This window comes from Lasioglossum baleicum, chromosome 14, assembly GCF_051020765.1.
Source record: "Lasioglossum baleicum chromosome 14, iyLasBale1, whole genome shotgun sequence".
Taxonomy (NCBI): domain Eukaryota; kingdom Metazoa; phylum Arthropoda; class Insecta; order Hymenoptera; family Halictidae; genus Lasioglossum; species Lasioglossum baleicum.
This window is the reverse complement of record NC_134942.1, coordinates 11,285,253-11,309,002: the sequence shown is the minus strand read 5'-3', so window position 1 is coordinate 11,309,002 and position 23,750 is coordinate 11,285,253. Positions and strand designations below refer to the sequence as shown.

At 51.3% G+C, this 23,750-nt stretch overlaps 1 protein-coding gene across 9 annotated transcripts in view; it reads right to left on the bottom strand.

The window, feature by feature from the left end:
• The window catches only part of Mef2 (myocyte enhancer factor 2), a 49,942-nt gene that overhangs the window by 14,260 nt on the left and 11,932 nt on the right, over nt 1-23,750 (bottom strand). For 2 of the 9 annotated variants that reach the window (XM_076438741.1, XM_076438739.1), the window contains exons 2-8: nt 20,299-20,357; nt 4,296-4,412; nt 3,510-3,713; nt 1,489-1,647; nt 803-938; nt 461-717; nt 3-187 (exon numbers count right to left, since the gene is read on the bottom strand). In XM_076438741.1, coding sequence (XP_076294856.1) covers nt 3-187; nt 461-717; nt 803-938; nt 1,489-1,647; nt 3,510-3,713; nt 4,296-4,349 — 995 coding nt within the window. In that variant the 5' untranslated portion in view covers nt 4,350-4,412; nt 20,299-20,357. Of the gene's footprint in view, nt 1-2; nt 188-460; nt 718-802; nt 939-1,488; nt 1,648-3,509; nt 3,714-4,295; nt 4,413-7,990; nt 8,343-8,879; nt 9,617-19,159; nt 19,301-20,298; nt 20,358-23,750 lie in introns of those variants that run through there. The other 7 variants (XM_076438740.1, XM_076438748.1, XM_076438746.1 and 4 more) reach the window with 7 other exon arrangements.

Sequence of the window (23,750 nt, the reverse complement as noted above, 5' to 3'; positions counted from 1 at the left end):
ACCTGATGCTGGACATGGTGGCTGCCGAATACATTGATAAGTCATCAACGTACCTCTGATGAGACCATGCTAAACTCCCGAGGTCCGAGGAATAATCCGTTGGTCCGAAACTAGAGTATCCGGCTGGGACCGATGGCGTTTGTAGCGCTACTACCGGTGTGTTCAATGCGGATTGCGGGTGGCCGCTCTACGCAACGCGAACAAAAAAATAAACGGATTAGAAGGATGCGTCGCGACTGGAGCCAAGGTCACCGTTGCAACCGGTGACCCTACCTTGCCAAAACGATCAACGATGTACGCATACACGATTTGAGAGTTGGACATAGCGAAGACCGTAGCGGAAACCTTTTTCTACTGATCGTTGAATTCGATCATTACAAAATAACAAGGTTTCTTTCGTTCCGAGTGATCGCGCAGTCTTTCGTATGTCCAACCGTTCGTGTCATGTTCCAACACTTACATCGTAACTAGTGTCATCGGAAAGGGGTTGCGTAAGAGGTGTTGGAATAACTACTCGTAGATTAGTCCTGTGAGGATGAGGCGGCGGTGGTGGAGGCGGAGGTTGCGGCGAATGCCTAGACGGATTGCTGCCTTTGTTCGCGCTGCCTCCTCCGACACCTAACGCCGGTGAAGGTCCGGGACTAGGTGAACCTCCCAGCGGCGATGCCGACGGAGGATATCCGTTGCTCATTTCCAACATCCCTCCAGGTGGATACACTGGAAAAAAAACCGATCGGCAAGCTGATATCTCCGACCATTCTCTTTCGACGATCAGAGCAACCGTGACGACATGAATGAGTACCTGAGTCTGTTTCAGAAGATGACGGCCGCGGAGAAATGCTGGTGTGGGCCATTTGGGGACTAGATCCAAGTAGAGATTCGCCAAAACTATTCACTGGTACGGATACAGGTAGAGTGTAATTAGACTGTCCCATTGCCTGAAATCGTATCAAATCAAACACGCCACGGTTAGCTACTTCTTCAAGCTATGCGCACGGATCTTGGTCAAAAAAAAAAGAAAGAAAGAAAACGTAGCGCACAAGATCCTCTAGATATCCAACGTATGGTACAAAGTGTAAAGTATAAGATAAGCGTTGAACAGCGTAGCGAACGCCGCGAATTAAATCCAGGTCGCGTCGCCGACAATTCGCGCGTCCGATCACGCTGGGTGCTAGATTGTTTGGAACACCGTTGAAAGGTAATCAGACTGTTGCTCATGTGAAAACTCTGCGCGGCAGATTCTCATGGGGGAGGGGGGCGGCGCTACGCTGGCCAAGAAACGGGAACGTATGCGTATCCGGTATTCGATACCCGCGCAAATCACCGAAAATATACCTTCCGAGACGATCTCGATAGAGAGATCGGAAGAGTATAAACACCGGGGATAAGTCGAGGATCTAATAGCCAACGGTGTAGAATAAAGGAAGACGAAGAGGAGAGTCGGGGGGAGACCTGGCAAAAGGAGTCGCGGCTGGCCGAGATACTTACGCGGGTGCCGTTGTGCTGGTGCCTCTGCATCATCAGTTGGAACTCCTCGTCGATCTTGGTGTATTTGGCCTCGGTCCGCGGAGTCAGATTGTACTCGATCGCGTCCGGCTCCGGACTCTCTGGCGACATGGCACCCTTATGTTCCTTCTTGTTGAGTGCCTGCAAGTGTCAGCAGACAGGTTCACGTGACCACACCGCCCGAGGGCACTCAACCTTCGCATGCACGTTAATTTAACGCTAAACAGCGGAGAAGCTGGTCGGCTGGCTAGCCTTCCTCTCTCTCCCTCCCTCACTTTCTCTCTCGCTCACGCGCTCGCTCGCGCGCGCACACACACACACACGCATATCCTCTCTCTCACTCTTTCTCTAATATCAGACTCGCTCCTGGCACTCTCGCCGACCGACGCGCGACGCGGCGATCGGCGACAAACTCGTTTGTGAATACAACTGCTCGTGCGTTCCACACGAAATCGCGTAACACGGTTAGGCGATGCGACGCGTTAGCCCTAAAGCGCGAGTCGTGCTGGCGATTACCGACTCCGTCAACCAGAGACAATGCTCGCCTAATGAATCTTGTACGAGGAGCGCGATTCGTCGGCAACTATGTATAGTTTCCGTCGATTTAGATTCGCCTAACGTGGACCGGTTATCGCGGCCAACAATTTGTTTACACGGCTCTAGGCCTCGTCGACGCAACGGGTCCATACCAGGAACGATCATCGGTGCTCGTTTGACGCATCTTTACGTCACCCGTAGCAGATGGCAATATTGAAGTTGACGCGGTATCGAGTCATCCGTCGATAAGGTGTTAAGTGGTTTCATTGCGTTTCGCGAGCGAACGCGATCCGTCTGTACCCGATTCGCGTAAAATTGTCCACGAGAAACGACGCCACCTTTTATTCCATGAAGAACGCTAACGTGATAACGACAAGGCAACCGTTGGAATTTCAAACGATTCGTAACGCGACGAGAGACGATTAAAGCTTTATAGAGTTTTCAGTGATCGTACTGTACCAGAAGGGAGCTTAACGAACTTACATAGTAATCCCAAAGGAATTCATTTACGTAACTGGGAGTAAATTGTTGCTATTGGAGGAGATCCATTAAAACCATCGATCATAAACTTTCTAAAACTATGAAGTAACGCGTGATGTAAATGTAAAATAGTATTGCTTAAAGTTTGGGTTTGATAAACAGTAAATCGTTTCAGCTCGCAACGGCGGAAACGATACTCGTCCGACCGCAGACTCTGTAAACTGCTCGAGCAAAAGAAAAGCTTGAAATGGTATAGAAATTGATCTAGTTAAATGCTTGAACCAAGCATTATCGTGGACGCGTCGCGTTACGTCGGTTGAACCGGACCACCTGGTGGTTTCGATGGTTTCGCATCGAAAATCTCGAAGGAAATTCCAGACAGGAAGGGCGTGTTGCACGCGCAAGCATATTTGCAACAATCTCGCGTAATTTCGCTGATCGGCCGGTGAAAAAGTTAATAAGCGGCGACGATGCCCGACAGGATCGTGCAATTTTTCACTGTGAAATCTCTCATTTAACCGGTACACGATCCACCGGGATAGCCGGTACACCATCCGGCCGATCCTATAAATCGTACTTTGAAAACGATCCGTCGTTCTCGCTTTTCTCTTTTACTTCTCGAAACATTCCTCTCGGTTAGGGCTCCGGTTTCTATCCGTTTTACGATAAAGCGTTCGACCGTTAACGCGTACGCGTCTATCGATTCGTTTACAAAAGAAACCAACCGAACAGACAGCGACCCGTTTCTTTTACGAGAGAACGACCGTAAAACGTTTACGCGCATCAACGGATTGCGTTTCGATTTCGTGCTTTCGCTGTTCTCCAAAATCTTATCAAGGATTCCTGGATCCTTCAACCGATTTAACCGATCTATTCGCTTATTCGACGCGAGCAAGATAGGGGCAAATCGGTGGCGCCGGTGGACTCTAGTGATTTTCGGCTTCCCCTCTGGAACCTTGACCGTTACTCAGGAGAAATCGGCTCACCTCGATGATATTCTTGTTGGTGAGGGACTCGTGGGGTTCGTTGTACTCGGTGTACTTGAGAAGAACCTTGTCCATGTCGGTGCTCGCATACTGATACAGCTTGTTGCTCGAGCTGAAGATAATCAGCGCGATCTCGCAGTCGCAGAGCACGGACAACTCGTACGCCTTCTTCATCACTCCGAATTTTCGTTTGTTGAAGGTCACCTGTTGACCGACAGAAGACGCGTTGATCATTGGGAGACTTTTCAGGGGATGGAACGACTCGTGTTCGTTCGACGGGAAAAGGAGAAACAACGTTCGATTTCGATCGACTCGGTCCCACCTGCGATCGCAAGTGCCCTCTTGTCATCTGTTTACATAGTTACGGATTACTCGACTAATACCCGCCGAATTCATTTCGATAAAAGATAACGGACGGAGCAAGACCGGTGGCAGTCGGCGCGTGCACGAACGCTGACATCGATTTATCGATGTTTGATCTCGAATGAGGAACAACGCGATCCACACGGATACGGATCGGATCGGCGCAGATCCACGGCGCGAGCAAACATTTCGAGTGGCGATCCGATCACCACGCCGCGTGTAAACCGATTAAGCCGCGTGTAAATATTGACCCCTCGGTGTTACAATTTTTGTTTCGTCGGCACGCGCGCGCCCCGTGTCCCGCGATCGTGGTGGTCTCGATCGCCGATCAAGCGTGGAAATCCGCTTTGGTCGAATCGATCGAATCGGACTGATCAATGTTGATGAAGAGGGAACGGGCACAGGTGGACGTCGAACAGGTACCTGACGATTCCGTTCGTCCGTGATGCGCGAAATTTGAATCTTCTTCCGACCCATTTTTGCACGACGCTGCGGAGAAGGGACAGCTCTTCGGAACCACTGGATGGAATATTAAAAACGCTGCAACAGAAAAACAAACGGTACACTGAATTTTACTTGTTGTTCTTCCAACGAAAACAGGAATTCGTCGATGCCCGTTTACAGGGTTCCCGTCGCTGAATCGAACGAAAACCCGCACGATGCATGTATGTGTACGCGGAGCGGACAGAGGAATTTTTGTCGACGGTAACTCAATCTCGTAGGATAGAGGTTTCAATGGAGCAATGCCGGTTGTTTTCCGTCAAATTTCACGTGTCATCAAAGTTGGTTCGCTCGGTTCGCCCCGTTCGCCTGGTTCGCCTCGCTCGCCTCGCAACGTTAATCGATACGCGGAAAAGCGACACGTGCTTTATGCTGCCCGGCAGGTTTTAACGCATGGTCCAGTTCTGTCGCGCGCGTCGCCAACTACTGCTCCGCTTTTCTATGGGTCTCTCGTTCGCAATTCTCGCATCCTTCTGCCCCCCTCTGTCCCTCTCACTCCGACACCCTCGGCCACCCTCTGCTCCTCAACCAACGCGCGACGGTTCTTTTTGTTTTGCGAGATAGTTGAATCGCGAAAGTTGCTCGATCCTGTTCGAACAACGGCATTTCACGTTGAAATTTTCCCCGCAGCCGAGCCTCGACCGACAACAACGAGAATCGACGAGCGGCTCCGCGAAAAGCCGACAGATTGCTCCGTCGAGTAATGATTTAACTCGGAGTCGATAGCAACCAAAAATGAAATCCATACGTTTACACGCATCGGTGTTATCCCTCGAAGAATGCACCATAAATGCATGGCTATCCCGTATACGCGACGCCGCGCCGTCCAATTAAGGTTTATTACGTTTTTCATGCGCGCGAACTGATCATCCAATGATTATAGAGGACATCTACGGCTCGCGATGTTCGAGATCGCGGTTATCTGGCGGTTGGGGCTACGTGATTCGTCGGAAAAACGTCGGGTGCAGTGATTTTCCGGTTCTCTTTCGTTTTTCTTCGACGTCGTTAAGAGCAAATTGCCACAAGGTAGCCAGGTGACCGTAATTCGATGCGCTCTCGCGGTGCACTTTCGAGGGAAACTGCGACGACAAAGTCGATTATTACGCACGTTAATTGTCGACGATAAAACGGCCAGCGGGAAGATCGGCCTACCGATCGATCGATCGGCGTCCCAATTACGTATTTGCTTCCGCCATTTGGCCGGCAACATTTTCTCGAAAAAAAATATTCGATTCCTCCACTCACGAAGTAAATATTCCAGGTATGTATCCCTCCCGGAGCTAAAAGATTTAGTGAAATACCGATTCTGGTAATCGACGTCTGCCGCGTTCGTCGAGATAATCACCGATAATACCTTGCCGACGCGATGCCAGCCTCGGATGAGTAGGGAAAGTCGAATTACCTTTGCATCAGAAGCGATTAGATACAACACGCCTCGGACGGATTACCAGGATGATGTGCCTCCGTCGCAACTAGCCGTTCCATTTATTATCTCACGAGGCGTCGCGCGTCGTATCGATCAATCGAACGTCTAAACCAACGTTCGAACATCCCCGTTCGTTCGAAATCCCAACCGAACCGAATAAATCGTCGATCGAGCCCTATGTATTTTACGTTCATCGTCGATCTCGAATTCTCCAACTACATACATATTTCGTTTCGAGGACATTTCGGTGTCGTCGAGCCCGGGGTGATCGGTCGCTTAGGGATCGAACGAACTCGATGAATCGATCGGTACAGCCGGGTATTTGAATAATGAAGCGGGCCCGATTCAATTCGATAATTCCACTCGAGTATCTGGAGTGGTGGTCGGCGGCCGACGGCCGGCTCTAGTAAAAACATTGGCTTTAACTTCGCGTTCTAATTCTAAGCTCCATCAACTATATTTACCGAAGCCCCCCTTTCATTCATTCCGAGCACGCGATCTCTCTTGCTATATGAATTAACGCGCGCGTTTCACGGGCAACCCGTTGTTATTTTTGTCGGCGACCGGCTATCTCCTGCATCGCGAAATTATGTTGCATCCTCGCCGATGCTAATTATTGTACGTGTCCACGAACCCGGGGACTGTCGCGATCGGACCCCGAGCCATGTGCGATCACCAACACGTGTCGATCTGGATCGACGGACCGAATTCACCCACGCGGACACGCGCCCCGACGAATTAACGCGTTTAGAGATGAATAAGAATATGTATTTGTTACGTATATCGTCTATAGACGGTTCCATCGAGCGCGGACCGGAAAGGACACACAAGTACTTACATAGAACGAGACGGTACACGTTCGTGCCATCGACCAGATGATAGACACGTCGAACCTAACTATAGTACGCCGGGAAAATAATAGCGACGAGAGAAAATTGACGACTCCGCCGCGGCAACCTACGTTCGAAAATTCTGACAATTTCTTTCGATTATTCGCGCAAATTCGTCCGTAATATCTCGAGATTATCCTCGAACGCGTGCGACACGCTTCTCGCAACAGGTACGCAAACAAACGCGTCGGAAAGAACGTCGACGTATCTCGCCGTTCTAACAATTGTTATTTTTACCGTAACCTATAGAAATATGTACTGCCACCTGTGTTCAAGAAGAAAGGAGCGCTTTTGTAATTCGAACAGGCACCGAACGAGAGTTACCCGTATCACGAAACTATGATTATTGCCTACGATGCTGCGAGACCGAGGGAAGTTTACGGGAAAAGCGGTGGAAGCAGTGGAAGCTTTCTCCAGCGCACCGGTGACAATAGGGACACAGAACGCGACGAGAACTGGAGGAGCAAGAGGAGGAGGAGGTAGAGGAGGAGTAGTAGGAGGAGGGGGAGGGGGAGGAGGTTGCCGCTCGAGCTGTCGTCCGATCGAATTCGGTTTATAATACAACAGCGCAGAACGAGAACCGAGGGTCAGCGACCAGCGTGTATTTCCTCTATATACGGTACGTCGTACATGTCTCATCGAACGTTTTTTTTCTTGCAAGTATAAACTACCTTGAACAATAATAATAATAATAATAATAATCGAATGTTGCCGGAGGCGAGACCAACGAATGGTCTCGTCTCTATCGATCGATCGTGATTTATCGCGCAATTAGTTCTTCGTACGGTCGCGGCCATATCAATGGTTTTATTCGATCTTGTTTTAACGATACTGTTCTCCAGCGAGCGAGATAGGTCGCGAGGAAATTGGCGGGAGATTCGAATGGCGGGCGCCGCGCCGCACCGCGCCGAACCGGCGCGTGTAACGTAGCCCGAGTCTCAACTATTTTAATTCGATACGCCGATTTCGATACGATACGAATGCCGATGCGATAACAATGTTTTATCAGGCGGTGTTCAACGTGGATTTCGTACGCGATACGGCGAGCATACGATACGTTGAACTTTACCGAATCATCCGGTGAATTTATAATACAACGAGATCGCTCTTTCGAACTCTTCCTACTCTTTTGCATTCGATTCGCTCGGGGAGATGAAACGGCGGCTGCACGGTGTGCCCAGTGGTGGTCGAGCGAACCGCGGGAATTTTGAAACGAACCGATTCGAATGGAATCGACGCGCGATCGTGACGTAACGAAGTAAATTAAAAATCGGGGTGTAGATTCAGATTCGATAACTCACCGACTCGATACGAACTCGATCAGTCGAGCATCTCGACGTCCGTTCGCCAATCGATCGATCTTCTTGCGCGCACTGAATCGATATCAAAACAAAGATGGCGAGATCGCGCGCACTCCTGCACAGATGTCGAGCGATCACAATCGTAACCGGAGTCGAGGGATCGTTGTCTCGGGGCACTCGGGTTCGGCGACGCGGAGCCACGGAAGAACGTCCCTCGGTTTTAAAATATTTCCATTTATCTCGAAGAAACGTTGGTCTCGCGGTGCGCTGCGTCGATTATGCCGTAGATTACCATGAAGGTTAGCAACGTCGCCGCGCGGGTTTACGTTTTATTTAGAGATCCACTTGTTTTCTGTAAACGTTGAACCAGAGATACGTGGTTATAGTCTCCCATCGGTCACGGAACGGTTTACTCGGTAGCAGCCACGGTTTTCAACCTTCTCTCGTTTCCCAACATCTAATTCTCTCGTTGCGACCAGGTACACACAGAATGCAACACGCGCGCCTCGACGTCTACGTGTTCGTGTACTTGTACTTGTACGTCTCTACGTGTATGCACACACGTAGAATATATGCAATATATATCTATGGATATATATCTAGATGTGGGGATGCATATGCACATGTACAGGTATACTCTATATATGTATAATGTATAGACGTGTAGTATATACGGGTACGTATGTAGCTACTAGTGAGAAAATACAATTATCGGGAGGTTAGCCTAGTCAAAGGAGCGAGGAGAGAAAAGCTCGTTCTCCAGAACGGACGTCAATGGTCCCGCGATCGATATCTCCCCACTAACACCCTCGCGAAAGGTACAACTTTAAGATCAAAACAAAACTCTTCTCTTTAAAACGGCGACTACGTAGAAACAAGACGCACGAACCTTTTGGCACGGATCAACTTGCACTCGTTTCTGGCGATTGAATCAACACGCGTCACTTTGCACGCCGGATATCTCTCGGCTCGTCGGTTCGTCGAACACGTATTTGTTGCAACTACGCCGACCACGGCGGCGGCGGCGACGACGACGACGACGACGACGACTTGAATATGACTTGGGGCTCGACCTGGAGCACTACTTGGACGACCACGGCAACCACGACGACGACGATCGTTAAAAACTTTCTCGATCTCGATCCTTCTCTTCTCTTTCGTTTTTCTTCTTTGCTCGTCTCTCTCTCACGCCTGGTCCTTGTTCGATATATCGTACGAAAGAGTGAGAGAGAAAGAGAGAGAGAGAGAAAGAGAGGGACGCGCGACGTATCGATAGTTTTCTTGTTCGGTCGAATCACTCGCGCGTTCCTTCGAGATCGGTGTTTATTTTCCAAGTTGCCACACTCGCGGAAAACTTCGCGTCCGACGTTGTCTTGTCGTCGTCGTTCGATGCGATACCACGGTGAGAAGCAGCAGCAGCTCGGCCAGAAATCAGGTTAGCTAGGTTAGAATATCCTGGCTGACTAGAAACGATGACTAGAAACACGCACGGCTTTCTTAAAATATTTTTCACGTGCGGCGAGCCGTCGATTCGCACTGCTCCGTAGAAGATTCAAATTTAGAAGCGTCGTATCGGACGGTAAAAAAGCGGGCCGCGCGCCTCGACCAGTTCGCGGTCGAGCCTGAAATAAAGATTTGAGGAAGTCGCGTGGAGAACACGGGAACAGGAGAAAGAGAGAGACCGAGCGAACCAGTCGGAGAGAACGAGACGGCAAGCGAGAGCGAGCGAGAGAGAGAGAGAGGGAGAACGCGAGAGATCGAGAGAAAGAGAGTGAAAGAGAGAAGGAATGGAGGGGAGGCTGGCCGTGTCGCACATACCAGTCGGTCCACCTCGCCTCTGAAGTTCGCCTCGGCACGCCGAACTAACGTCGACGAGGCTCGACCGCTGATTGGCCGGCTGGGAGATCGACGTCAGACGCCGTCGAACCAATTGGTGTGACGCTACATGCGCGACGCATGCGCGCCTCTTCCAGCCAGAACAGTCGCGCTGGCATTCCAGCTTCGACCGTGCGCTCAACGACTTTGTTATCCTCGACTTTCAGCTTAACAAATTCGACTACACCGCCATCATTGTTACACGTACCATCGATACCTATCGATTACCCATCGATGCCCATCGATTCGAGATTCTTCCGCATCGAGTCAGACTCGGAACCGGAACCGCAGGGAAAGGATACACGGTCCGTGATCGATGATCGTTCCGGCGATACGGACACTCGGTTTTCAAGTTAACCGCGCACGCGAAACAAAAATATTTTGTGTCCGCGTACTGTCAAATTATATGTATCTGATAACCAATAAGAGACCCTCGTTCCTCCCACTGCCTTCTTCCCAATAAAAGTTAGTAATCGGTGGCTTCTGGTATTCACACGCACGTTCGCCCCAAGCAAATTGAATACCGTTTTGACGACTCGAACGGAAAGCCTGTTTTCGATCGACGAGCCAAAGCGACGAAAGGATGCGCGAGAAAACAAATCGTTGATGAAACGCGAGAGCGAAATGCGTCGAACGAGTCATTCATAAAGGCCGGGGCCGCGACGTTGTGCACTAAATGGCGGCGGACGGTCGACGTAAATCGTATCCGTAAAAAGTTTAGATAGCCGCGCGTAACGGTGCTGGTATCTTTACACTTTATTAATATTTCGCCGGCCAGAAATAACGCGCGGTTGAAGAATCTACCGTACGTTTTACACAGAGTGCGTCCCCACGTTCTCCGAAAGTGTACGCCGCAGGATGGAAATAACGATCGCATTATAGACTGTCCGCACCGCTTACCGAACTCTAATTAAATTATCGATCGGACCTCGATTGTATCATTTCCCCGAGATAACGCTAATCATCGTTCCCTTCTTCCTCGATCTTGCAGAGTCTCCAATTTTCTCACGATGTACGGACAGATCGAAATTTGAACGCGTCAACGGAGGATGACGTTCGATTCGACTGATGCCCGGCATTGTACGCGTTATATTTTTTATTATTATTATTATTATTTATTTTTCCGAAGTACTTTAGGGTAAAATCTACTCATTGGTCCGGAAGATAGAAATTCTCACGCGTTGACGACGGATTACGGAAGGAGGCGATTACACGCGTTATGTTTCCCGAGTACTCGAGTACAGGAGTACTCGGGAGTAACCTACTCCGGAAGATCGAATAATCCTCGTCCCGGTGAATGCGGAGCAAAGAGGAACCGGGGGACCCGAGAGAGAATTGGTACTCCGGTAATCTTAAAAATATTCTAATCGATAAGGAAACGTTGAAATATTCCGCGGCTTTTTGCAGCCGCCTCGCCTCGCAGAACAGCACGAAAAGTCAAAGGTGAAATTGCCAAAATCGAGTCGAATAAAACGAACGTCGAACGTGCTCGGCCGTGTGCGTGAGCGGAAATTCGGGATTCGCTGGGAACCAATTAACGGTGTGTAATTCTCGTCTAATTTCCGTCGTATGAATTATTTGCGGAACTTCAGCGCTGCTCTTTCCCATTATTAACCCGTTTCGGGTAGATCGTAGTACCTTTTCCAAGCCTGACAATGATTGACGTGATCTGTTCGGGAGAAAATGCGTGGAAAATTGACACGACCGGCGATACGATTTCAGGCGGGACGGTTGTCCGACGATTTTCGCCGGTTTCTCGATGATTCGGGAGGATGATTAACGGAGATAAGCTGCGACGGAGACGAGACAACCGATGGCCAAGCCGACGCGAGCGAGCGCGGGCGTAGCGGTTACGTTCCATCAGTTATTCGCGAGGCATCCGCCTGACAGCTGCTGCGCGAAATGAAATTGAATCGAGGGATCCGCGTTTCAGCTCTTCGCCTCGACGCCTTGAATTCGGTTATTCGCGGCGTTATATAATACCTCGCTGCGATTCAGGGCCTTTCATAGCCGAAACTAAAGTACTACTACGCGCGCCGGGCTCGACGGATCGATCGGTATCTGGGTCGTCAAAAATACCTGTTGTTCTTTTCGCTAAATACATATATTCCTGCCTCGTTCATCTCTGCTCTCGAATGAGGGCGTCAATGAACGTTCGGGGATCCTTCGGATCATTCCCGGTCAATTTCTATCGTGTAATTCCGTGCCCGAGGAAACTGTGACCGTGCGACGGTGCAAGGAAAATATGTTAGGTTCCCGATCGCGGACGGGGACACGCGGGAGAATTTCGAATCTCGAACGATGTGGCGGGTGTCCGTGGGGTGAAACGTGTGGGGCGCGGATGAAAGGGTGCATGGAAGCTCCCCAACCCTCGCTGTTCTTTCCGCGAGAGAAGAGAAAGATCCTAGCCGATTAGCGCTCCTAAAGAAATATGCCACCGGCTTCCCACTTGCCAGATCATGTGAAAATATCTCGAAAATGAACGTTCATCTGCGAAGCTAAAGGACAGACTTGTCCTATTTGTTTTTACGAAATGATCGCAATGTAAATAATGTCTGTGAATACTTTCAGGATTCACTGTGTATTCGGAACAACCGGCTAATTGTTTATCCTGCCCGAGGTCCAGTCCCATATGGACAGGTTGGGAGGGCGTCTACAATATTTAGGTAACTTCGACACCGCAAACGTAAGCAAACACGGCCCGGAGACCTCTTCGAAACGGTATTCGAGGGGATTTTGTCTGGATAGCGAGCGCGATATCGAAGCAGGGTCGAGTAAGAGAGGACGATCCCGGGAGGGATCTCGTTAGAAAATTATTAGAACGCGAACGAAAGAGAGAGAGAGAGAGAGAGATCGACGATCGCGCGTGACCGGGTAGCGCGACAAAAGATTGGAATATACAATCTCGTACGACGACGGTCGGCATCGGCATCGGCATCAACGTCGACGTCGCGCGACTCGTAGGAAAAGACTAACGAGATATTATCCATTAAAGGAGCGCTGATCGTGTTCCATCCGCCGAGAGGGGCAAATTGAAGGAGAGACAGCCGATACGCGCCACCAAAGGGAATAAGAACGAGAGACGAGCAACGGAGAAAGAGAGAGAGAGAAAAAGGAACGAACTCGAAACGAAACGGAGGAAAAACGTCCTGTCGAATCATCGTCCAGGCGAAAAAAGCTCGACAAGAGCCGGCAATGCCTGTCGATATTTAACGAATTATCCCAGCTGCGGGTAAATATAAATCTACTCCAGGTCGGATCGTATGTATTATGCATGAGCTGCAATGTAGCTGTCCCCCTACAGAGGTCGGATAACCTAACCCGTCGAGAGAGCGAAAGAGAAGGATAGAGATGGAGAGAGAAAGAGAGCCAGCAGGCAAGTGTTCAATATATCCTAGCCTATCGATCTCGTCGACCGAGCGCGAAAAGACGCGAGAAACGGGACATAGATAAGTAATTAATATTCCCCGGACAGCAGGCGATAATGCGGATTTCGCTGTCCGCCATTGATAACTTCTACGGTTTGACATTCGCGGCTACTACCGTTTCGATAGAGGATCGGCACGAGGCCTAAACCTCCTAAGTCCTAGCCGAAAAGAGATCTTCTCGAGAAAGATAATGTTCTCCGGTTGCAGCGATCGGTGTCCGTTCGAAGGAGAGAGGAATGTCCTTAACGCGGCTCCAAGTCTCCAGTCTTTTCCTTCCCGAGATCCGGGGTGAAAGGCAGGAAACGGAATTTATTTCTCACAATCGGCTGGATCGAGGCAAGCGCGTTCCTCGATGTCGAGACCCCCGGACGTCTCTATCGAGCGTTTCTGGCGTTCGACGGCGTTTTCCCCCCTAACGGAGAGCATCTCGAACGCATCTCGCGTACGCACTAGCATACAGCGCAAGGTTTCGAATGCGTATTGCGTAATGCGTAACGAAAAAAATTGGTGCGACCGGAGATCATCGGACAAAGGTTTACCGGCCGATACGGTCGCGAGGCGATATCGCTTCGGTCGGAGTCGAGTTACGGAAAATAGAGCGTGTTCGTCGGCCGCTTCGAAAACAACGAATCTTCCGGGATCGAAAATTTTGCGGTGGAATACTAAAATAGGAAAAAGAACGTCGGTTTTCATTGGTCGTCGGACGACGGGGAGGAGAAATATCGGTGAAACGTCGGGCGACGGCCCCGGCTAATCGACTCGTTGAAACGTAGTTAATCGCAATGCCGATTATTTCGCGAATAACTTACAGGAACCGACGTCTATTTCCGTTTCGCTCGACCGTCTCTCGTTTCTGTCATTCTCGGACGCGAGGCTATTTACGAGATGACTGCTCGATCGACCGGGTCACGCGGTTAAAGCCGCGCATCGTCCTAACTCTAACGAAGATGGACTTTCCCGGATTTTCCTGAAGAATTGATGACGCTCCGTTTGCCGGTTACCAGTTGCCGGTTACCGGTTGCTGCAGGGAACGTCGCGCCACATCTGTCGTTCGATACCGTCTAATTTATTAACGCCTCACCTACCGAAGCGGTCCAAATCACTGGCCTGTCATTTCTTACGGGAAACTCGAACACAGTTTGCTGTCTTTCCAAATCCTTATTCTCGATGACGCGCGGAACAAAGAATATCGATTGCTCGCGCATCGTTTCGAATCGGCGACGAGCGCCGCCTATCTATAAAAACACGTGGGTAGATGAAAGCGTTGCGGAAAACGGAGAACATCTCTTCGAAATCCGTAGGACAGAGGTCGATACGCTTTCGAACGGACCGCGAAGAAGGCTTGCACAGAGCGATCCGTGGATAGAAATAGTTGAAGAAGAATTGTTGAAGAGAAGAGTTGACCGCGAAGCTGGCAGGTTCGCCAGCAGCGCAAAGTCCAACATAAGAAATATCGGTACGTCTGGAAGACTGGCGAACGACACAGTGTCAGGGTGTATTTGTATCGATCGCGGCTCTCCGAAGGTATTTGTTACCTGCATTGTTTTTCCTTCGCACCATCGAGCAAAAGGAGACCACGAGGGCCGACATCCCTTTTACTCTGCTCCAAGGTATCCGCGCGTCTAGTTAACCGTTCCCTTTTTCCTCGCTTTTTTCCCGCTTTCTCCGGAGCGACCAGGCTCGTGAGCGCGAGCACCACCGCTCACCGCATTCTATAGCACGTAGAACGGAACGGCCGCAAAGGGTTGCAATTGTCGTTCGAGTCAGCCAGCTAGAACGGAGCTGCGCGATTCTTCGCGCGATGATCCTTCGCACAATCCTTCCCGCGATCCTTCGTCGAGGACTATTTACCCGGAAAAATTGACTCTTGCTCGATCGAGGCAGAGTTTCGGGAGAGCATTACGAAAGGATTTAGGAACGCGAACGCGATCAATCGGCCAGCCGATCCTCTCCGGAGGAAAATTCCGAGAAGTCTTTTCATCGTTCTCACGCGATCATTTTTCCCTGAAATCTCGCCCACGCGTTACGCAACATCCTCCGCAATCAGCTCTCTTCTATCCCGAACCCGACGATCTCCGATGGCGATATCGTCGAAGCATTCGAGCGGAATCGAACACGATCAAATTGAAAACGTCTTTCCCTCGAAAACGCCTGGGCACTCTGTTGTGAGAGCACGGTCTAGACGATAGTTTGAAGATTCGGGGAGAAGAAGCATAACTATCCCCCTCGGGGGAGGGAGGGCACGAAGGAAAATACCAGGTGGCCACCAAACCTCCACGAACCCGGCAAACTTCTCGACAAACGGCAGTCGTTCCCTGCACAACCAGGCAGGCAGCCTGCCTGCTCGGCTGTCTATCTATCCCTCCGTCAACGACATTCGAGGTCCAAGCGGCGTCTGTGTTGCTGTACCGGATATCCGCTCATCCTGCCACCGCACCGCGCCGCCTCCGGCCAAGAAACATCTTGTTCCGACGCTGGAAAATCTCGAGCCGCGGCTCTCTCTCTCTCTCCTTTCCTCTCTCAGAAAATATGAACACGTGTCGCGCGCGCGGCACCAGACTTTCGATAAGCCGCCCCTCTATCGGGATCTTCTCCCGACTAATCTAGATCGGACCAGACGTTCTTTTCCGTCGTTCGGCGTAGGTTCGGCTCGAAATTCGCAGTCTAGCGATCGCAGGGCCGCCGAGCGAACCATCGACGTTTTTAGCGACGCTTTCGTCGTTGGTTTCGCCGGTTGCTCTCGAACAACGCGTCCGACGGTTGTCAACGGTGAACGGGTGGCTCGGGAACGTTGCTCGTCTAATTCCGTCTCGGGGAAACGAGCGAAATCGCGATTCCACGGTGTGTACCGGTGTGTTTGCTCGCGATTCTATCACGAAAGGGTTCGGAATAATCGCGAAGCGAGACCAGACCAGACCAGAACAGACCAGACCAGACCGGAGCAGACGGGGCGAGGCGAGGCGAGGCGAGACGAGGCGAGACGAAACGACCGCGACGGGAGCAAGCACAAGGTGCCATTTAACCGAGGCACGTGCGGTCTGCGCACTTGGCAGCCGACCAACGCGCCTTAGAATGAGACCAAACGTCCGGAGGTGACGTCACCGGGTGAATCGCACCGCGAGAACAGAAAAACGCGACACCGGGGGTGGCTGGGCTAACCTCGTTATTTCGCGGGACGGTAACGAAACCGATCTGCCCCCCCCCCCCCGACCGCGCGGGGAGCAACAGGTTCGATCGGTGGCCCGGCGAAACCCTTCCGATAACCGACGAATCCCTTGCCTCGCGCGGTCGGCGATTGCTCGATCGAACCATTTCACCGGCTCAGCCTTTGTTTCTCTCTCGAGACTAATCGAAGAGCCAATAGCGGACGTTCGATCTTGTCGCTCTTTCTCTCTCTCTCTCTCTCTCATCGCGGGCAGCCTTTGATCCGAATCCCTGGCGAAGCAAAATCTGGATAATCGTGTTTAAATATAGACGACAGAGAGAACGTTAATCTCCGCGCGATCGATAACTCACAGAAATCGGAATAAAGAGTAGATCACGTATAACGCCAGGACCGTTAGCGGTTTTTTGCGGTAGATTGTCGAAACGTATACATGGCGCTGAGGCGACGGACATGGACACGCGCGCGTCTTTGCAACGTGCAGGGAAGGAGTGCGAAAAAGGGTACGGGTACGAGACCGATCACTATAACAGTTTCAAGGTGGTCGAGCGGACTGGTTGCGGAGGAGCAAATTGATCCTCGTTCACCCTTCGCGCTCGCCGCAAAGTTACCCTGAAAATAACTCTCTCGCAGATTACGCGAGGTGAAACGAGGATGAAACGCGCGTAAAAGAGGCTAGTGAAAGTGCCGAGAGCTAATCCGACGTGTAAACTACTCTTGGCCTTTAGAATCGAGCCGAGCCGAGCAGAGCCGAGCGGACTCGAGCAGAGTGCCGATTCCTCCTTTCGAAGAAAAAAATTACTCTGTCCCCGTTTAAAGGTCCGACAAGATCGTTTTCACGATCGACGAAATGCGAGCCGTGCCGTTACGTCGGCCATTGTAAGAGAGCTTGGACCGGGTACGCGTGTGTCGTAGCGTACATCAGTAATTTGGACCGTGATCAAGGTGACCGGCAGAGGCCAAAGGAACGAATGCGACGCGGTCATCTTTGACGATCCACATACTCGGCTGGTGGATCGTCCACGATGCAAATTTCTTCGGCGAATCCGAGGCGCGTCACGGAAGCATTTCGACACGAACAGCTAGGTGAAAGATCGGACAATGGTCGCCTGGATCCTCGTGATCGAAACCAACAAGATAGCACCGAAACGTCGACATCGATACCGATATCGCATCGATAGAGCACCCGTGCGACATAGTCGATCGCGTCACGTGACGTGTCGAACCAGTCGGTTACACATACACATCGGTATGACTAACCGCGTGACGCGATCGTGTTCTTGGCAAGACGTGATCGAACCTTGACGAACCTAACCGCGCTTTTCGTACGTAGATCGTCCGGGAGGATCTCGATCGAATCGCGCCTCGCACCATCCACGATTCGCTGCGAATATTCGACAAAATTAGTGGTAAAAGACAAGAACGTCGATACTCGATCGTGACTCGTGGCTCGCCGAGTACACATCTACCAAGTAGAATCGCTTCGTCGCAAACGTCTAAACTCGGTTCACGGCCGGACTCCTCATTACAAATTCAATAATGCTTTTTCACTGTTCCGAAGATCTCGAAGCTGTCAATGAGGAAAATGAACTATCAAATAAGAAAGAAGGCTAACCGGAAACTTGGCTGAAGAACGTAAAACCGAAACCTTCTTGGTCGCGTCGATCGAAGAAGACGCCCAAGTTGAACGAGTCCCGCAGTAGCAGAACTTCGGTGAAATGAAACGAATCTGCGAATTGATCAGTATCGATCGGCGAGACATAGAGATCTCAAAGAGAAACACCAAACAGAAAGTTCAATCGAAGAATGTACGACTCGTCAAGTAGACTGTAAAAGGACTCGGAGTAGAATCCTTAATCGCGGTCCGAAAGTCAGGCGGACAAGGTTATTCTTTGAAAAATCGGCGATGGTCCGAGTCTCCTAATCGATGGGAAAAGCTACGGAAGAGCCGAGAAGGGAACAGAATGGACTAGAAGTGAGCAGAACGATCGAGTGCAGACGGAGGAGTCGTGAACGCGGCTACTGGTGGACGCGATACGCGTAAAAGGCGACTAAGTGACAAAACGGTTAAGCGGCTAAAGCTGCCGAGGTTGTATGTACGAGTCGGAACGCTCACGGTGTGTTCGCGATCCGTGAAAAGATCCCAAAAATAATGTCGGCCGGTGAAGAAATAAATCCGCGCCGGGCGAGGCGGGTGCCTAAAAGAAGAAGAAGGTTCTCGTCAGGGAACGGGTGCGTTCTGGGAACGAAACCGGCGGCATAGTATGCGAGTTATAAGAAGAGCGGTGAAGCGATCGCATCGGCTAGTCGTGTAAAGAGTTTTGTCCGCGGCGATCCACCAAGAGGAAACCAACCACCGAGGGAAGAGGAAGCCGAGAAACGTGCCGAGGTGATCAGGCAGTGAGAAAGCCAGACAGAGGCATAGGCAACGAGAAAGCCAGTGATAAAGTTAGTGGTGAAAGACAAAGCAAGACAGGGCATGGCATGGCAGGGCAGGGCAGCTCAGGGCAAGACAGGGCAGGACAAGGCAGGGTGCCTAGTCTCGGACTCTGTATAGAAATTCGCTTCGGGACCGACTCGCGAGGGTTCGGCTCGCGAATGCTCGCGATAGCTCCCGATAGCTCGCGATAGCTCGAGATAGAGGAGACGACGACGCGATAGAAGAGCGGCCAGCGTAGCAGCCAGCGGGAGAGCAGGACTTACCTCTGCTGTTTTTAGAACTCCACTCCCAGAACTGCGCGGGTCGAGCCGAGCCAAAACCAAAATACCGCCGATACAGCGTTTCTGCGATGGTCTTTGTGCGCCGCCGACCAACCAGCACCTTCCTTAGCAGCGTCCAACCGGCTTGCACCGAAGAAAACGCTCCTCGCCGCTGGCCGACCTAGCCTTACCGACCGAACGCCGACGGCCCGATCCTCCTCGACCAAGACCAAGACCAAGACCAAGACCAAGAACAACGACGCCAGGACCAACGACAACACGACGACCACGATCGCGATCATGACGAACAAGAGACACACCGACTTCCTGGGAGAGATAGTGACCGTGCCGTGGAACATGAGATCGCGCACAGAGAGCTTTATGATCCTCCTCTCTGCTTTCTTTATCGCATTACTTTCTCCTTCTTCGAGTCAGAGCCGAACTACGAGAGACAGTGACGGTGGTGTGCGACGCGGGAACGTGTATACGACTTTATGATCCCCTATTCTCCCCCTTTCTCTCTCTCTCTCTCTCTTTTTCTCTTTCTCTCTCGTTCTCTTTTTCTGCCTTTACACCGTTTTCGAGTTCCTTCCCGAGATGGAGAAATCGCAACAGTGATCTGCGCGATGACGAACATCGGCAAACCTAATCTACCCCTGTCGCTAAGGCTAAAGGATTACGGATTTTCGGGCGGAACGGCGAAATAGCTCTCACTATGGTTTTCGTTCTCTTTCCGATTCCTGGTGGTGGTTAGTGTCGTGAACCGACTCGATCGAACTCGAGGATCGCGAGAGTCTCGGTACCTGATGACACGGTGCTGTTGGGATTTATTCGCCAAGATTTCTTTCTCGTTTGGACAGGAGAGATTCGACGGAGATGCATCGTGTTCCGAGAGTTTGCGACGGTCGCGTGGTAAACGCGAAGAACGCCACGATGTGCAGTGTGTTTCACGATATTTTCACGCTCGGTACCGTTTCGATAATTTCGCCTCTCTCTCTCGGGGCTTTCTACGAGTTTAGTGTTCGCGACGTCCTGCATCGATCGCTCGAGATCTCGACCCGCAACACGGGAGAGAACAGAAATCTCCGGGTGATTCTCTTTAGGTATTATTCACGAGGCATCGATCGAGGAGAGCAACTTACCTTTTTATCGCATGTAGGAGCCAATGTAGAGGGTCGGAGCTGCATACGCGACGGTGGTCCTTCAAAAGAAAAGAAAAAGAGACTTGAGAGCGGAGTCATCGTTGATCAAGTATTTGCGACGAGTTTTTTTCGGTAACGCGTGAATCTCGAACGATCCTCTAATCCTTCGAGAGGAGCGGACGATCGATTCGACTCGCTGGCGTTTTTTTTTTAGTTTCATTTTCAGTTGATAGAAATTTCGAAACGGGAGTATTTCGAGGGAAACGCGAAACGAGCAACGAAGAGGACGCGCGGCGAACGAGAGGGAAGGAAGAGCGAAAATGTTCTTTTATTCAGCAGAGCGTCTCGATATAAATCGGATCGCGGATGTGTCGGGCCTTCGAGTGACGTGACATAATGCGATTCGGATGTTCCGATTTCGCTCAACGTCACGTTGGAACTCGGGACGCCGATCACCGATCGCGAACCAGGAAAATGTCGTAACCGTCCAGGGTTTCCATAATTACGGCTCGAAACGGGCTCGAGCCCGCTCGCGGAGGAACGTTCCCCTGAATTCTTTATGATCATCTCTCGCTTCGCCTCGGTATTCGGCTTTAATCGGGTTAACAGAGCATCGAAGCGCAGCCGAAATAGCGTTCGTTATTAATTTAAGTCACTCTTAATACAGATCCTCCATGCCATCCCGGACGGACCGATCGTTGACTCTCTCTTTCTCCCTCTCTCTCTCTCTCTCTCTGCGTCTCTCTTCTCGTCACCGACAAACATGCCACTTTCGACCATGGAAATTTCATTGGTGGAAGGAACTGACAGAGTTCGAAAGTTCGCGTCCCTTATTCGACCGGATCCCACCGGATAGCAAAGGCTACCTTTTCCTGACGGGAATGATTCGCGAGAGAATTCCAAGAAGAGAGCGATACGAAACTCGGAAAATCGATCCGAGGAGGATCGACGTTTTCAATTTGTACGTGACGCGTTTTCTCGCCGACCCTCGCGTGGAAAAACCGAGGGAGGAAGTTCATTAATTTTTTCTCGAGCGGGGTGAAACCAGACCTTCCGTCAAAACTTCCGTTTATCTTACTCGCTTCCTTTCTGGCCGCCATTAGCCGGTGAGAAACGTCGCGTAGAGCCAGAGGGAATGTTTCATCGCGGTCGGCTTCGATTTTTCATGTTTCCATATATTCAAAGATAACCGTCTGAACATTTTCGCGACGGAGAGGTGGCAAATGAATTCGAAGAAAAAGCCAACCAGGATGTTGGACGGTTTATCGGTAGACAAGGAAGAAGGAGCAACCCCTCGATCAGAGCTTCCGTCTTGGTTTTTTCGGCTCGGGTTCGGCTCGACATCGGCGACAAGAGACAGTAGACGGAGATTAGGGAAGTGGCTCGCGTCGAAGGCGAAAAAAGGAGTTGGGAGAGCGGAACGTTTCTAGAAGGAACAGGGGCGGCAATAATTTTTGCCTTCGGCGAACCGTCCCTCGGCGTTGCGACGCTCGGCGAGAAGAGCTGAACGGAGGAAGGCATAAAACGACATCGGTCCGGATCGGCACGTGCCACTCGATAAATCTGTCGGCAGCTGACGGGCACAGCCGGCTGCAACGAGTGCTGCAGCCTCCCGCCTGCACTTGCGCTCGTTTTCTCCTTCTTTCTCTTGCCGTTGCTCTCGGTTAGAGTTGCGCTCGTGACTCCTGACTCCTGACTCGCAGCCCACCCCCTTCGCGGCTTTCCGTCTTGACGCGCGTCAACCAAACGCGTCCGGCCCTCCTGCGAGACCGACGCCGCTTCGCCTCGCAACGAATCTTGCGGTTCAACAGTGCCGAACGATATCCCGAGGATAGCTGCTTCTTCTGCAGAAAAACACAACTTCGGTTGACCGCTTCCTCGAAGAAGTTGTGTTATCCGCGGGATATCGTTCGGCACTGTGCTAGCGGAAGCTTGGAGCGAGAACTACAAGCTTTTTCCCTCCATCCTCCGTTTGCTATTTTCTATTTTCTACAATTTATTCCCGAGGAACCAAGACTCGTTTGAGTAGCATCTCTATAGGCGTAGTACGCGACGCGATGCAACGGATCAACGACGATCCAGGAGAGCTTGCACCCCCAAAGCTTGAGTGATGCTTACCGGCGGCGCGGCGGCCCGACGGCACGGTGTCGCCATATGGCGGCCAGTTACGAGCTGCGAGAATCGTTCTTCCCATAATTTTCGTAGCTGGGATCGCTCTCCCGGAGAAAACAGCCGCGAAACTAGTCCGCGGGGCGGAAGATGGTCGCGCACTGTACGATCGAGCGGTAGAACGTCTACAGACGCTACCGTAATCCGCATGGCGAGCCGAACAGCCAAAGAAACGTCCCATTATCTTATAAGCTTCTCTCGGATCGATAAATAATTCTTCGAGGATTCCTCGAACCAGACGTAACTCTGGCTCGACGAACATCCTCGCGAGTTCGAAGCATCATCTCGCCATCCGCGTGTCCGTTCACCCGTTACCCCCGAATCGATTCGAAACACGGCTCCACACCGTTCCAATCGATTCTAACGAGATAGAAAGCTCGGAAAGCGGGGGGGAAAACGAGTTGGACCTGTGGCTGAGTTCGGAGCATTGTTCCATCGCGGCGCGAGTAGGAGAAAATTGGAAAACTTCCGGGACGGCGAGGCGCGGCGAGAAGAAAAAAATGAACGCGACTAAACGCGGTGTGTGTGCGATTGTCGCGCGTGCATGCGCGAACCGACGCGCGACGGCCGCTACACCGTATTACGTTCCGCGCGTTACGTATCGCCTACAAAACAACAAGTAACACGTATGTAGAGTACACGCTTAATCGATCAGCGTGTTACTTGCGTCATTGGAGGACCGGAGACACGCTCGGACGGGGTCTCTCTTTCACGATACTGTCGCCAGTTTCTTTCTCTCCCCGGTATGTAATTGGCTCACCCCCCCCCCCCCCCTCGTGCTGCTAGGGGACAGGATGATATTGTGTAGATTACACTCGAAACGATTTCTCACCCCCTGGAACTCTCTTTCTTTCGCGGGGTCTATTTAGAACCCCTTATCTTATTAATCGTTCCGCCAGTCCCGACGATTACTATCGCGAGCAAAGCTTGCCTTTCGCCGGCATCGTAACTCGCGCGAGAAAGGGATGCGAGAATATCGAGCTCTCGACAGGGTCTTTTCGATGTTGACACTGTTCCCTCCGGTTGCACCTGGTGCGACGCAGGAAGGAATGTTTACGAGAACAAAAATCTTGGAGAATAATACCGCGTCCGGCAGACTCGGAGGATCAGAGGTCCGGATGATTTCAGCGTGAATCGTTCGATCCCGGCCGTTTCTCGGCAGGCGAAACGAACAAGAAGGCGCGCAAAAGCTCGCGGAGGCTCACGGAGGCGAATGTTGGCGCGAGTGCAACGCGCCATATTCTTTGTCCTATGACACGGCGAAGTTAAAGCTCCGCGCCGGC